Source organism: Lepisosteus oculatus, chromosome 26 (genome assembly GCF_040954835.1).
Source record: "Lepisosteus oculatus isolate fLepOcu1 chromosome 26, fLepOcu1.hap2, whole genome shotgun sequence".
In the NCBI taxonomy this organism is placed as follows: Eukaryota; Metazoa; Chordata; class Actinopteri; order Semionotiformes; family Lepisosteidae; genus Lepisosteus; species Lepisosteus oculatus.
The window spans coordinates 5,992,988-6,009,155 of NC_090721.1; the positions used below are offsets into that span (position 1 = coordinate 5,992,988).

General features: G+C 39.5%; 1 protein-coding gene across 9 annotated transcripts in view; it reads left to right on the forward strand.

Annotated features, from left to right (window-relative positions):
- The window catches only part of elna (elastin a), a 67,119-nt gene that overhangs the window by 26,850 nt on the left and 24,101 nt on the right, over positions 1-16,168 (forward strand). For 5 of the 9 annotated variants that reach the window (XM_069184378.1, XM_015367527.2, XM_069184380.1 and 2 more), the window contains exons 6-22: positions 1,967-2,041; positions 2,859-2,921; positions 3,274-3,306; positions 3,596-3,625; positions 4,407-4,478; positions 5,023-5,088; positions 5,709-5,756; positions 6,019-6,078; positions 6,308-6,334; positions 7,162-7,221; positions 7,894-7,959; positions 11,078-11,104; positions 11,190-11,267; positions 11,767-11,817; positions 13,477-13,545; positions 14,531-14,560; positions 15,937-16,059. In XM_069184378.1, the coding sequence (XP_069040479.1) occupies positions 1,967-2,041; positions 2,859-2,921; positions 3,274-3,306; positions 3,596-3,625; positions 4,407-4,478; positions 5,023-5,088; positions 5,709-5,756; positions 6,019-6,078; positions 6,308-6,334; positions 7,162-7,221; positions 7,894-7,959; positions 11,078-11,104; positions 11,190-11,267; positions 11,767-11,817; positions 13,477-13,545; positions 14,531-14,560; positions 15,937-16,059 (978 nt within the window). The remainder of the gene's footprint in view (positions 1-1,966; positions 2,042-2,858; positions 2,922-3,273; positions 3,307-3,595; positions 3,626-4,406; positions 4,479-5,022; positions 5,089-5,708; positions 5,757-6,018; positions 6,079-6,307; positions 6,335-7,161; positions 7,222-7,893; positions 7,960-11,077; positions 11,105-11,189; positions 11,268-11,766; positions 11,818-13,476; positions 13,546-14,530; positions 14,561-15,936; positions 16,060-16,168) is intronic. The other 4 variants (XM_069184379.1, XM_069184385.1, XM_069184381.1 and 1 more) reach the window with 4 other exon arrangements.

A 16,168-nucleotide genomic window follows, 5' to 3' on the forward strand; every position in this document is an offset into this window, starting at 1 on the left:
GAGTAGCAGGTAGGGTTCAGGGCTTGTAACAGGTTCCAATTCTGGGCTCATCAATGCTGTTGGTCCACTGGACTCATATTTCACTTGAATTGTGTCAGTCAGACACCTGATTGTATTAAGAGCTGCAGATGTTAGTTGCTTTGCCAGATGTTAGATGCCAGTCAGATGAGTCTAAGCTATTTGAGAGATTCTCCCCTGTCCCCTTTTGCAGGTGCCACAGAGTAGCTCCAGCCTGCTGTGAGCAGCCTGCGTGCTTACAGAGTGGTTTCTGTTTTCCTGAAACATCTCTGAGCAGCGCGGTAATCGTTTTTTTGCCAGAGCCACACAGCATGTTTTCAGTTACTCTCCACTGCTGGCTGCCTCTGCAGAGAGAAGGAGAGAATATATCATAAGCTAATTAATGACATTATCATTATCCGCAGTGGCTACTGGATGTCTAGAGGGCTGGCCTCCTAATGTCTCCGGCTGCATGTCTCTCAAAGTGTGCTCTTGCTTGGTACTTAATGGAGAGGAAAGCTGCTAATTACAGAAGTGCTAAACAAAGTGAGGACTCTGTGTTTTGCTTGTCAAGCCTGGTTTAATTCCTCCCTTGAAGAAGTGTGATCCCTGGCTCCTCACTGCATTCTTCCACAGGCTGACCACCTGACAGCTGCACAGGGGCATACATTCTCAGCGTTATTATGACATTATCTTCGTCGACCCACTGTCTGCAAGCCAACAGAAATCTGAATTCTCCCAAATCCTCCATATAAATATGCGATGTGGCAAGCCTTTTCACGGCAGCTGGACGATCCTCGTACCACCAAGAACATTAAAATTAAAAGACGCCTTTTTTTTCCTGTGATCCATCTTATTGAGCAAACATGTTTTATTCTACCTCCTTTTCCACACAGCATTAATCTAATTTCTGGAAACGTTCAACATGTGAATTGGCTTACGTTTTTATAGCAATGTTCCAGATTATAAATGTATGCTCAGACTCAGGTTGGAAATCCAAAATGCTTTGACCCCGAGCCGTTCAGAGCAATGTTTTCCAATGGGTGGCGTTTTCTGTTTCAGCTTCCACTTCTTCCTCTCCTTCCAAACCAGCTTGCTGTTTTCATGATTAAAAAGCCTAAATCTCGCTGGAACCCATTAGTAACTTAAGCAAAAGAGCCAAGTTTGTAATTTCTGTAAAATCCTGTCGTGCCATGTGTTGAAAGAATTCAGCACTCTTTATCCATCAAAAATTGGACTCTGATGTTGAAAGGAAAAACAAGTTGCAACACAAAAACAAATGTTGTTTCAAAAGATGTTTTAATAAGCTTGTAATATATCTTAAAGCACATAAGAGCATAGCACAATCTGAACTAAGTTAAGATAGATAGATACTTTATTGATCCCATGAGGGAAATTGCAGTGTAATAGCAGCTTAACACAGACAACAAAGCCACAGTGTTGGACACAAAACAACTTGCACACACATTTATAAAGATGGACAATTACTGCACATAGACCTATTTAAGAACGTAGTGGGAAATTTGGTTATCCAGCAGATGTACAGCGTTGTTATAAAACCAAAAGAGGAACTTAAGAGAGCAAATACATAATCCCCCTGCAGTTTTCATGCTGTCAATGATACTGTTATAGAGCTCCATCTTGTGTTTAGCTAGAGCAATTCAGTGCAGGCCTTAGCAGAGAGAAAATATTTATTGAAATTAACTTTTTTTTTGCCCAATTTAGTCACACCTGTTAAAACGATGGATTATAGAAGGATCTCGTTTACAATACTTGGTCTTTAACCTTTAAGTAACAATGTGAATAACCGACAATGAGCTTATAAAGATGGCGAAATGCTGTTGGTGTGCTTCATGGCAGCTTGCGTTGCCAAGGTAACCAGCCATGGAGGCTCATAACAGGAGCACCTTTGTGTCTTAGCTTACCAGTTCCTGTTATTCTTTCCAAATCCCACATGACTATGGCATAGGAGGGCTCGGAGCAGGTGGTCTGGGTGTCGGAGGTCTAGGAGCTGGAGGACTGGGAGCAGGTTACAAGCCAGCAGGTGAAGTACAAACTGACATTATTGACAATGGGTTGTTATTCTCTATTGAAGAGGGGTGTGGTCAGGAGCATCAGCTTTTATAAAAAAAATAGTCTCTTGCCTGTCGTGGCCCGTACCAGGCAACACAGAAGTGATACAACAGCTGGTTTGCACTACTACTCTAAGAACATAGAAGAAATGTTATAAGACCACCATAACATGCATGCACATTGCTACATAGTCGTTGGGATGACCATGTCTCCTTTAAACTCGGGCCCCGTTTTACAAAATTGCACATATGATCTTTAGACTTTCAAATTATAAAGTTATTAATGATAACTCAGGACGGATAACACTGGCAACCATGTTCTCCCTTCCCTCTGCTATTCTAACCTTCCTTGATGTCATTTCCTGAAAAGCCACAGTGAGCCCCATTCTCTTCTGTACAATCTTCATTCTGTACCCCTCCTCCAGTCCATCTCCACCTGTGTAGATGCCCTGTGTTCATCTCTCATCTTTCATCCCAAAGTTCTTCTGAACAAGTCAACTTCCATCCCATACTGAAAAGCAGCAAATTAAGAAAAGACACACTGTTTCTTCTTCAGGTGGCCTAAAGAAGGCTCAGTAGTTGAAACGTTGTCTTCTCTTTCTGCTTTTCAGCTTTTAATTTATCTTTACTTATACATTTGCAGTTTATTCTAACGTGTGACCTCTCTGTAAACTTGTACAAAACTTGTACTTGGGTGATGCTATTCGTCATGAAATGTGGAGGATTCCGGCTTCATGTTCCTATTGTTAGGGAGGTGGCTTTGCTCAAGACTAGTTTTCCTTTACACAGGTTATGGAGGCTACTATCCTGGAGTAGGCGGAGTGGGAACAGGACTGAAACCTCCTAAAACTGGTACATTACTTGTTTTACATGGAGTTGCATAAGAGTCAAGATTGTAAACAAAAGATAAAGCCTGTGATCCTTTCATTAAGGAAACTAGGAAAATGCTAAACCAGTGTTACGTCTTAACATTTTAAGCAGACCATTACTGAAAAATCAGATGTCTCTTTTGGTGGTCTGTTTTTAAAACAGCTCATAAACAATGTGGCTTGGAATATGTGTATCATTGATTATGTGCTCACCCATTAGTCTTAATAGCAGCCAATGTAAAGTCTACCTTGTTTACTTGCACTACCTGTATTTTGTTGTGCTGTGTGGAATTGAAACTGGGCCTGTGTTTGTCTCTATGCCCTTGGTGGAGCAGTTCAGCCTGGAACTGGAGTGCAGCCTGGAGTAGGTGAGTATTGCACAGTATACTCCCACTGTATCCCATTAGCAACATTGTCCCACTGCCCCACTTATTGCAGACAAATCTAATTAATTCATGAATATTTATTATTGCACCGATACAAAGCTACTGAGGTTTGTTTATGCAATTGATCATTTACTGACCTAAACTAATTTAGCAGTGGCTCATGATTCCTTAATTCTTACTGGAAACTGAGGAGTCCTTGATGTCTGATGTAAGGGCTGTTACTGTATATTGTTATCAATTTAATGATTGGTATATTATGTACTGGTTACAGGTGTCACCAGAAAAGCTCCTAAACTGGGAGGTAGGGTTTGGAATTGTGTAGTGCCTATTTAAAACTGCTTTAAAGCAGAGAATCTAACACTGATAGCAGCTAAGAGCTTATCTGTGTAAGCATAATCATTAATTATCTGCTTCTTTACAAAAACTCTGTTAAATCCTTAAAGTTTGGTAATGCAGACAGGAAGAGGTGTTACGCTAAAATCCTGATTCTAAACATTCTTCACCTAATCTGTCTGGTCCTCTGCAGACTAATATGCTGTGTGTTTGTCTTTAAGGACATACCTTCTTTGCAGCTCATGAACATGCTTCTTAAATAGCTAAATCCATCTTTATGATTAAAAGAGGAGTACATGGAAGACCTTATTTTGCTCCAATGTGTGGCAATTTCTATGTGTTACAGACATCATCACACATTCATACATTATATGTATATGTATTGCATTAACTTCAGTGAGTCTCACTTCACCACAACACGATGGAGAAACATTGGTTGTGCTCAAAGTGCTGATAACATGATGAAGGGTCAATAAATAAAGGAATAAAGTCTTTTCTCAAACACTCATAAAAGGTTTCAGATTTGATCTCTTTTTACTGAAGAAAAGATGTACAACGCGTTTCAGAATGGAAAAAAGGTCACTTCATATACTGTATAATTTCATCATTATTAGTAATGGAATGTCACCTCTTCCTCATAGCAGACTTCAAACGTATCATTTCCGTTATTAACTAACCCACATGGAATGCAAACGCCCCAGATGTCTTTAAAAAGCTTTGCTAGACATGTTTTGTCTTTTATGCTCCAGCAGTTCCTGGAGCGACAGGGCCTGGGGTAGGAGGACCAGGAACAGGACTGCCACAGAATGGGGTTTCTACAGGTAGGGTCTACAGCGTCTCCCTCTCAAGTGAGAGTGAAGACTCTACAAAGCCATTATAGAGAGTGTTTCTTATCACAGCATGGTTTGGAAGTGGGCATAAAACAATAAATGAGAGTTCCAGAGTATTTGTAAGCTCAAATTTACCATCAGTGGCAATGATCTCACTGTCCCTTCCAACAGTGTGTGCTGGCCAGACCACCAGAAGAGGGAAGCCAATGGCTGAAGCTCAGTATCACCCAGACTGCCTTTATTTTCAGCTTCCACCTAAATGGTTGATGGTCGCATCAGATCAAATTTCTGAATTTTCTGTATCCATATGGTCCACTTGTTATTTGCCATGAACTTAACATGGTCTTATGTATTTCTGTGCAAACTAGAGAATGCATGGAAAATGTATACAGTACGTATTAAGACTAAGTACTAGGTAAAGGGGAATGCCCACCATAGAAGAAACTGTGCATATCTACCTTCAGATCAGAAGGTTCTGTAAAAGTCAGTTCTGTACTCTCCACTGTGTGACAAGATCACCTCTTCTCCTTGTCAGGAGCTGTCATCCCCCAGATTGGACTTCCAGGAGTAGGTGCTGGAGGGAAAGCCGGAAAAGTACCAGGTGAGGAAGGAAGCCATTTCTGAACCAGTGGCTCATCTACAGAAGTTAAGTGCTGTGCCTCTTACTGATGTCACTGCAAACGCTGCAGTCAATGATGGGAGATTCAGCACCAGCTGGGGTGCTGTACCTCTTACTGATATCACTGCATGCTCCCGCACAACTCCCAGGGTTTCAGATTGTACAGCAAGCTGAGGAAACTCTGGCAGACTCGAGCACATCAAGCCCAGATGGCACTTGTCCAGTTGTGCAACGCAGCTTGGGGAATCCCAGTCAGCTAATGAAATGCACCAGGCTCAGGCAGGAGGTCCTGGGTCACCGTGATCATCCTGTGCTGTCAGTCAGTACTAATAGCGGTTGTGCCTCCAAGGAGCACTCTATGACTTCCAAATGCAATGTGCAGTTAAATGTTTAGGCCCTTCTGCTGAGCAGCAGGAATCAGTAGCAAACATTGTTGTCTCTGTCTTCTTTTGCTAATATAAAAGCATAGGACTGTCTTTAAAAAAATGGCTTAATTTTAGCACCTCTGGGAAGTAGTCACCCCTTTCTGAGACAGTGTATTTCACAGGACTAATCCGAGTCATGATAGTAATTTGGTTCCCTCCTGGGGTTGTTTTGTGTAGGTGTCGGAGTTCCAGGAATTTACTATGGTGGAACTTTTCCTGGACAAGGTAATACATGTCTCCAAATCTACAGCCATCCCCACTAGATTATCGTGTTATCCAATACATTACAATTCTCTCAGGAAACTAAAATTAAATCTGCACTTCTTTTTTGATTTTGATTTTACATGCAGTACGGTAAATACTTGGTTTTAATTTACGTTTGTATGTGTTTTTAAATCTGTGGGGGCCTTGCACTTATTTTCTTAATCGAGCAGGGTAAAGGTTTTGTTTGAAAATCAGAACGCTTCTTCTTCTTCTAATCCTCTAGGTTATGCTGGGCGAGGGATCCTCCCTGGTGTCCCCACTGGAACTGGAGTTAAACCCAAATGTAAGAACTCAAGTGATTTTCTCTCTCCTTGCAGGAACAAAGTTCCAGTAATACTGTAACATCTTTGTCCCCGACCCCTCCTGTTCTTGGACATGTGTGCTGGTGTGCAGGGTAGGAGCAATAACACAGAGTGTAGGACGACTGTTGAGTTCCTTGTTGGTAGAAATGATTTGTGTTATTACTCTTAAATAAAGGCTAAACTCCTGTACTGTTTACTATCTTATTTCAGTGCCTGGAGGGGGATATGGAAATGGAGGTAGGATTGTTTTTATTAAATATAGTAACATACTGTATATTACATCTTTTTAAAATATATTCAATATATTCAATATTTTGGTTTCAATCTTCTGGGGGAAGCTGAAAGACTCATTTTTAATATCATTTAAATTCAAACAGCTTTCTTAATTTCCCTATAAACCTACAGCACAAGTCTCTGTCCTTCACACGAACAGCTCCTTTTCAATCTGTGTTACGTTTGGTCCCTTTGTAGTCCAAGAAGTAGAAAGTTATACAGTGCAGGAAGGTTAATTCATCCTAGTAAGAACCGAATTCCTGGGAAGCAACTTGATAGACCTAATTTGCCTTTCATTCTGGTACCAAAACTATTTTTTCCTGATATTCTGAAAACAAACAAGAACAGTTGGCTTCAATAATTTCTCCAAACTTTAGACAGGGGTATAGATTATATATCTTATGAGGTGTAGAAGCCAAGAGGGTTTCAGGGCTGGAATTAGTTTTACTTAGTGAGTGATTTATATGCTGAAGCAGTTTTGAAATGATCAGTTTATCCATATCTAAATCTAAAACAAAATCAATTAAAGAAAATCTGAAATAATTATTTTTTAATTTTTTAATCCATGCTATTTTGACATCCATTGGTTGAAAGATAGTTGGATACTGTTTTTGTTAAACCTGTTTCATTCCTGGCTTCTGGCAGGTTACAGTACAATAAATTACTTAGTGAAGGCGGTATGGGATAATGTCACATGGTGGGATTGTATTTTCAGAGCTATCATTCTATGAAATGAAAACATGGAAAGACGTGTTTGAATGTTATTCCCCTTTATCACCTTTGTAAAACAGGTGGACCGAGACAGCCCGGAGTCTTTTATGGGTACCCTATCACAGCTCCAAAAGTTCCAGGTACAGTCCACAATAAAAATAAAAAAGAAACCAACCAAGACTTGTACTGTTTAAACAATTACAGTAGTACATCTGTCTTACAACTCTTTGTTTCTTGGTTTAGTTAATTGCAGCTTCGATACCACTTTGTGTAGAGTCTGCATGCTCTCTCATGGTTTGTGAGGCTATGGTTATTGGTGTCCCTCTGTGCTTCTGTGTATTTTGCCCTGTAATGGACTTGAATCCTGTCTTTTGCCCTATGCTTCAAGAACAGACTCTGGATTGCTGCCACTCTTTCCAGGAATAAGGGTCTTTCTGACCATGTACTGTATGTGTGGGTGCATTAAGTACTTCACTCAAAACAGGGATGAAAATCTATTTTAAATTAAATGAGCGAAAAGGGGGAATTAATAAAGGTGTAGGTAAAGCCACAAGCAAATGTAATTGATTTATTCATTAATAAATGTGAATTGATTTTCATGTAATAACTTAGCGGTTCCACTGTCTGGGAATGCAAAACTCATCATCATAATAATCAGAAAGGGATGATTAATTACTGTATATGGACCAAGATTTGATCACACATTGTTAGAAGTGGCAAATATTTCATTTCAGCAATAACACTAATCGTATCAAAAGCGTGATAATGTGTCTTGCAGATACTGTCAATCCATTTGCACTTTTTTACTCCAGTTTACAGCTATTACCAGCCCTGGTATGGATACAGGGCCTACGGTTACAATCAACAGGTCACGTATGGTGCGTTTATACTTGGGCTCTGTAACATAAAATGCTATCCATTATTCTCATTTTGAGGTTTCGCAAGTTCCACATGCTCGTACAGTTCGTTTCCGCACATTTCCTTTTTATTACTGTATCAAAGCATTTCACCTTTTTTTGATAAAGGCAGACCTCAAAATGAGAATGTCATGGCTCTGTTTCCGTCTTCTGTCTAGACGGCCTCCAGAGCAACAAGAACAATTTTAACCCACTAAACCAATAGCTTTCAGGGCGTGCTTTTTGCAAATAGTGCAGAAGGAAGTAGTTTCCCATTTCTCCTAATAAACTGCCACCTCTTGAGACAACCACCCTTCAATATACTGCATACGTATTGTGGACTTTTTTTCTATTAGTGTAAATATTAGTATCACTCAGGCACAGCAGCAACATGGGTAGATTATGTTATCTCGACTGACCTACAAATTAATTAATCTGATATTTACAGTATGGGATAAGTGGTTATATTAATTAGTAAGAAAGCTGACTCAATTCAGTCTTCTGTCTGACTGTTTGTCTTCTGTCACCAGAATGTATGTGTAGTGTCTCTTGTGGGGTAGGATCAAGCATTTGTTTGACACAGCTTTCCCAATTAATTCAGATCCATACTCAAGAGATAGCAATTCAGCTTGGTAGACAAAAGCCAACAGAGGCTTCAGAAAGCTGCTGTTGTGAAATGATGCACAATTATGTCTCTAGCACTGCACAGACATGGTGTTTGAAGTCACCTTTATTCCTTAATTAACACAGGTTAAAACTAAACAAATCACTTTTTTAATAAATAAAGTTAAATAAACTATTACTTAGAGTTTAATTAATTATAGTAATATATATAAATTATAACTATAAATAACAAAAAATAAGTAGTCACATGTGTTCAGTAAATGGAAATGCAATACTCTCACTGTTTTATTATTATTATTATTATTATTATTATTATTATTATTATTATTATTATTATTTAATTAATAGTTTCTTACTGACTCAGCTGTGACTTCAAATACTGGGTCCATCTAACAAACAACCTGTAAACCCATTAAGGTACAGTATGTAATAAACATACTAGTTCTTAAAGCATGTAAATCCTAGAAGGTTAGTAAAATTCTACAGCACATCCGGTTGATAACGTACTGTACTTGAACATCAACATTTGGAAATGAATACTATCCCAGTGTCATGGAGAAATTAATTTTGTTAGGTGGATACTTAGGGACTATTCTGTCAGATTTGAAATGCGTTAGATACTCATGTATCAAATCCTGGTGTGCATAAAGTAGCTTTATTTAGTGCTTTTGGGTTGAGCTCTTAAGCATGCTGAATTAATGATGATGTTGTGTCTCCTAATGGCCAGCCTGATGCCAGATCTCACAAAGTGGGCATTTGTTTTGAGGGAATAATGATTTCTCTGTGACATAATCTAATTAAATCCCAGATGCTCAAACATTAGTCTGATTGCCTTTTCCCATATCCATTTATGAAATGCCATAATTGTATCTGAATGGTCTGGTAAAACCTTATTTTAAATCCAAATTTCCATTCCAGTATCAACTTAATATCATCTCATATTTCAGATTTTTCGATAGACTTTGTATTAGTTCTTCGTTTTACCATCCAAACAGCCTCTAAGCACAGCTGTGATACAAAAGACTAACAACAGAAAGAAAAAAGGCAATTGCAAAAATAGGGAATACCAATCCAAATGCTGAGAAATGGCTTGCATTGCAAGCGGAGAGCTATTCTAACATTAGAACTGACAAATGGTCCTCAGAAGTTTTATGAAAGATTGGGTCATGCCACTGTGTTGGCACTGAGGCATTTGGGTGGGAGTGCATTTTAAATTCTCTCATGTTCTAATATTGGTATTCATGCAAATAAGAACCAAAACACATAGTTGCATGACCTGACTTGCCAATAGAACTTACCCCTATTGTAAATGATTTGGACCAAGAGTTCCTGCTGGTCCTGGAGAGCTGCTGTGGCTACAGGCTTTCCTGTGATCTGCTCATTATCTGCTAAATTAGACCTGTTTAACAGCTGGTACTTGGAAGAGATCTGAAGACCCTGCAGATACACTGCCCGTTCAGACCCAAGACTGGGACCCCTGACTTAGAGATACTAACTGTTCGTTTTAAATCCATTTTGATTAAATGATTGTAGTCTCCTTTTTCTATTTATTATTAATTTTAATTCTGTATGTGTCGGAGATGTTTGCATTCTACTGAGCCATTGGGTCAATAATTGGTAAGTGACACAGCGTAAATTGCATTGCTTTAAGAACAAAGAAGACATCAAATGCTTTTTATATATAAAGAGTAAAACCAATACACACCAACAAGATAGAGTATTGACAACAATGGATAATTGTCTCATGAAATAATACCCACAATTTTATTTTTTTATTCTTAAAAGTAAGACTATTTCTCATAATCCGCCTGACATTTGAAGAACAGGGCTTTTAAATTATTGATCACATGCTCAATATTACTGGAAATAATATTGAGTTGAGCACGAGTATGAATTGTATCACACATACTTCAGATACTGTATAACCATCAATTAATCAGCAACTAAAGAAATTAGACAGGTTACAATCCAGATGAGGCAATGTGGTCTTTGGTATGTTCTTATGGTTGTTATGAGGTGTGTTTTGTAAAACAGTGGTGCACAAATCCAGTCCCCAGGCTGTCATTCATTGTTAATTATGCAACTGCGTTAATTGTCCTGATTGGATCAAAGGCAGACCTTTCAAAAGCGTTTGTCTGTTGATGATTTGAAGAGTCCTTTATCACCTGCCAAGGTTTGGAAATTAAAGAGCTGGAAATGGAGCTGTGCACCTATACTTACCCACAGGGCTTCTCAGCCGGCAGCGCTAACAAACTGCTCCATTGGAGAATTATGCAGCTATCAGCTCCTTAACTACTGAATTAATCAGCAGGATCATTATAGCAATAGGTGGTTGCACTATTATATTGCAGAAGAAAGGAAAGAAATGGCTGTATGTTGACTCTCCCAAATTAGTACCTTAATTATAATGCCATCCGAGATCTATTTTTCGTACAGACTGTGAGATTTACTCTCCCTATCTGATTCTTCCTTACAGGTGGTATTGCTGGCAAACTTCCCTACGGTAGGCTGATTATTCATTATCATGACCGGAACTTTTCCTGAGTTCTCTCTGTTCAATCTGCAGCCTGACTGGTTCTGTGTTACAGGCTATGGAGCTGGTTTAGGCACTGGGCTGCCAGGGGGTTTGGGTGCAGGAATCAAACCAGGATACCCCACTGGCACAGGTACTGTAGAGCAAGATACCGTGCACTACATGTCTTGTAGCCATTTCATCTTGGATCTTATGGTTTTTGTTACACTGCATGCTGAAGTAGCTACGTTCATAAAAATATAAACATAATGCAATCTTTAATAAAGAAGGCCTCAAGGCATACTATTAATGTAAGTCTCCTGAAATATATCGAAGGATAATATATTGAAAGTCATTAGCTAGATGATGGAGAAGGTTAAAAAGGAGCAAGTTTGGCAATGAATCTCTACTGATTCTAAATGTAAAACATTTTTAATTATTTTCTAAGTGAACAAGATGATTGATTACTGTACATGCTCATACCCTCAATAGCATTAAAAATAGTTTTCAGGCTTTTTCATTATGACAAAAAGGTTATTTGTGCTAGTCAACATTTCCTTCTGTTTTATGGTTGCTGAGTAATAATTTGGACAACAGTGTTAAATTGAGCTGTCTGGGTGCTGTTTCGACTTTGTTCATTGTTCTCTTTGCAGGTGTTGGATCACAGGTTATATCTCCAGCTCAAGCCAAAGCTGCTAAATATGGTGAGCAGTACAGTGGTTAGCTTTTGCACATTGCATTTGCTAATTTTGACATTAAAAAAGTCAAAGTGAGCAAACACCAAAGTCAAAACGTGGCTCTTTGGCTTGGCTTTTACAAGTAGAATACTGTTTTTCACAGCGGTTCTACATAAAAGAAACGGTTGGAACAGCACAGGTCTGTTGATTTAAACCCACCCTGTCTGCAAGAGTGCACACACAAATGTTCACAGCAGGAATTAATGGCTCTGTAATGCCAGTTCTGAAAAGCCAGAGTGTATTCCAGTGTTCATTCCAAAACCTAAATGCTTTAAGTGAACTAAACCATTGCCTATTCCAGAGGAATTGAAATGCGTTCCAGATCTCTGCACATTGACCATTGAAGGCCGCCTGTAGATCTGACTGGGGTTTTCTAGGCCTGGGGTTCCAGACCACTGTCCTAGAGCTGTGATCAGGGAAACAACACTTCCTCAAATAAGGAGTCTTGCATCTCTCAGTATGAGTCACCTGCGATATCCTGAAAATGAGTATTTCACTTGTCTGGCATCCTGTAAAGGAACTAAAACATCATGAGGAAAGAGTGCTCCTTTCTCCTACTGAACCATTCCATGATGCTTCTCGGGTTAAGGGAAGGGTGGCTGTTTTTACTTTTCTTTCCTTAAGAAGACAAGGGGGTTTGTTTTCATTCCAAGCTTTACTCTGAGACCGGGATGACATGCAAATAAATCACATGAAAGATGTCAACTCATAACATATAATTAGTTCTTCATAATGTGAATTAAATTTAAAGACTAAAAATGTATGTGGCAAGTTACATTGAGACGTGCTGCCATCTTCTAATCTGTATATATTTATACTGAAAAGCATCAACAACTTGAAATGCCTTAAAATTCAAAGCAAGGCTGATCCAGAAATGCCAACAATGCAGCTTTAATTTCAGTTTATTCAGCTGTTTCTCAGAGTGAAGTTCCAACAGAAAACAATATGCTGTGTTTCTCTGTTTTGACCAACAAATACATCTATCAACATATATAATATTTTCTGGCCATCTGATGACATCCTGTGCTGTAAATTAGCCCTTATTATTCACAGGAATAATATATGGAAGTGCTACTCTATCTCACATATGCACATGGTTTAAGCATTTTGATTCTGAGAACAGGTAAACTGACATACTGTACAGGTATATGAAATTATGACATAATTTATGTTAAAGGTTGGATTCATTATACCTGTTTCAAAGCTTTGTTTCAATGTGATTGTTTAGTTAGACAGACTGGATTAACGCAGACTATTATATATTGTATATCACCTTTTAGGGGGAATGGGTCAAGAATGTTCGCTTTCCACTTCCTTTTTATATTCTGCCTCTTGCCCGGTGAATAAAAATGCGCCTCTAGTCTTCCTGCTGCCCTGTCTCCCACGTCTGTGGACAGTTAAACTGAAGTCAATCTAAAAAACAGTTCTGAAGATTGAATTCTTGCTCTGTGTCATGTGGCATGAGCCCCACAGAACGCGTTATTTGCAAAACTAATCATGGCTGATCACTATTACTCTCTGCGGAGCTGAACGTTTATATACTGTATTTTTTTATATTTTGAATGTTCCTGATTGTCTTCTGTATTATCTTCAGATTGTCAGACTCCATGTCATGTACTGTTTCAGGTGGTGTCCTTCCTGGGACTGGTGTGCTTCCCGGAGCAGGATTCCCTGTCCGAGGATTGAGTCCTGGAGGTAAGTACGGAAGAAGTGGCATCTTTTCAATTCTCCAGACACAACTCCTCTCACTACGTGCAAACTGTAGAGAGGGCTAGTGTGTCTACAGGGCTTCAAGGTCTATTCAAAGCAACAGCACCTAGGAGCTAGAAGAAGCTGATAAATTGTCCCATTAAGCCAGTAATGATCTGATTTAGCTTGTTAAGTGCTGTGTTGAGTGAAAGGGAATGAAATCACACATAGACCTACAGTATAATTGCTCACCCCTGGGCTAGCCTGACAGGTACTGGTATGTTCTATGTAATACCTCTCCCCTGAAAATGATCCGATCTTGCCCCATTATGAGGTTCCACCCTGGTGCTATTTCTTGGCTCAAATGTAACAGAAAATCTGCATACAAAAGTGACTATCCTAGTGCCACAGGAGAGGGCCTGGTCTTTTGGTGTGGAGGGGTTAGCACCTGTCTAGGGAAGTCAACGTGGGTTTAGAAAAGCTGAGCAAGGCCTTGTTAGATTTCAAAGACCTCATTAGGGTTCTCCAAACAAGCAGCAGAAGAAATGGGCACACTCAGAACATACATTATTGTATATTTAGATTCTTTGAAGGCCTTCGATAAAGTTTCTCATAAAAACTGGACAACTGCAGCAGAAACTCAGTGCAATAAGACCTTCACTACAGTAAGTCAGCAGAAAGCCTCCAAGCTCCACCTTCCTCCCACCAGTACCATGGACTTGAGCACTAGAGAGCTCCTTAAAAATGATTTCAGGACAGGCCAGGAGCCAGTGATTCTAGGGGATGAAATAACATCAACTGGGATCGGTGGATTTACAGGAAGGCCAGTTAATAAGGTTTGTTTCTGCTGGTATTGGAGGCACTGATTGTATGCACCATCCCGGACAAGTGAGAACCAGATGTTTTCTGATGTGTTAAGCATAAATAATGATCAATATAAAAAGTAAATTATTTATATTCAGTGTTTAAAACCTACCTTTTTCTGTTGCAGAGTATGCTGCCGCTAAAGCTGCCAAATATGGTATGACCACTTGTTATTGATCTTCTTCAGTCTGTACAGTATGACATTTAATGCAAATGTATGACACTGCATCATATAGGGTATTTCTTGAGGAGTGATCATTTAAATAAAAGCAAAGCCTTTATTGAGATACAAGTGCTTTACCTGATGTCTCACCGACATACAGACATTTAGTAATAGACAGTGAGAGTACTGCTCAGAGATTTTGACCTGTGACTCATGACTTAGACGTGGGTCAGACTCGATAAATTGAGTATCTTGAATATCTTGGCAGATAGGTCTTCAGTCGTGACTTGAGACATGACAAAAATGACTTGAAAACGTTAAGAATTCCCAGACCGCTAGTGTTCCGTGATCATTCTCCCTCACACTCACTTTCTTTCCCCTTCTGCTACACTCTTTATAACAGCCAGAAAGCACAGTTACCCAGACTATCGGTGTTACTCTGTGGTTCACATGACTACTATGCGGTATTATTTTTACTTGTCTTAAATCTATGTGACTTGGATGTTGGAATGTGAGACTTGATTTGGTCATGACAAAAGTCTGGCAGCGTAGTGTAACAGTTGTGTTTTTAATGCTTAAAGGCAAAAGAATGTCTAGTTTGGTCTAGCTTGGAACTTTTGTTTAGGCCTAAAATATCTCAAATACAAGGCCATAAAAAACTTGTTACAGAATCAAATTAACACTGTATAAATATAAGTAATGCTAGCTGCACTATTTCTAGCATCATCAGAATGTCAACTGTTGCTTTTGCAGTATTGAACTTGTGAACAACAGAGTAACACTGTAGCAGTGAGGGAAAGCAAGTGAGTGTGAGGGTGAATGATAACACAACACCAGCAGTCTGGGGATTTTTAATGGTTTCAAGCAAAAGTGTCCAGAAGTACTGTCCTCATAGCTAATCAACTTGCTGTGAGTTTAAGAGACTCAGAAAACAGCATGCTTTCACAGTCAAGTGAAGGCTTGTATAGCCCTGTGCATGTTAACACTTTGCAGCTCTCTAGATCCTGGCTGGTGTATGTTTTGTGGAAGGTCAGTGAGGACTGAGCTCTGTCTCAAGCACTTGTCCACTGCTTACACATCTTGTGCACACATACACCTTACACACAATAAATTAGGCCACCGTATTGGGTGGTGCTACCTGCCCCCCATTGCCAATGCAGTCTTACTGTACATTCCATGGTGTGGAAGCAATTTGCCACAGCTTGAAATAAAGGTTTAACATTGTCTAATCAACAGAAGGACCAATCAAGTCATTGCATGTTAGCTCTGAGGTTATTGGAGAATTGGCATTACCTGGCTCTGTGTGAGGCTGAATTAGACTTCCCTGCAACACACTGTAAAACGTTTGGTGTTTTGACCTGGTTCCCCAGGTGTGCCTGGTCAAGTTGCTGTGCCAGGAGCCGTCGGGACAGGAGGCGTGCCAACAGCTGTCGGGACAGGTGGTGTGCCAGGAGCTGTAGGGACAGGAGTGCCAGTTGTGCCAGGGAAACCAGGTACACCTCTTCAGTGCATGTTGCATACAAATGTTTAGTTTGCCAGCTGTTAATGGGAAAGTGATGCAAGTAATGTACAGTACAGCATGGTTTCAGACATCCATGTATC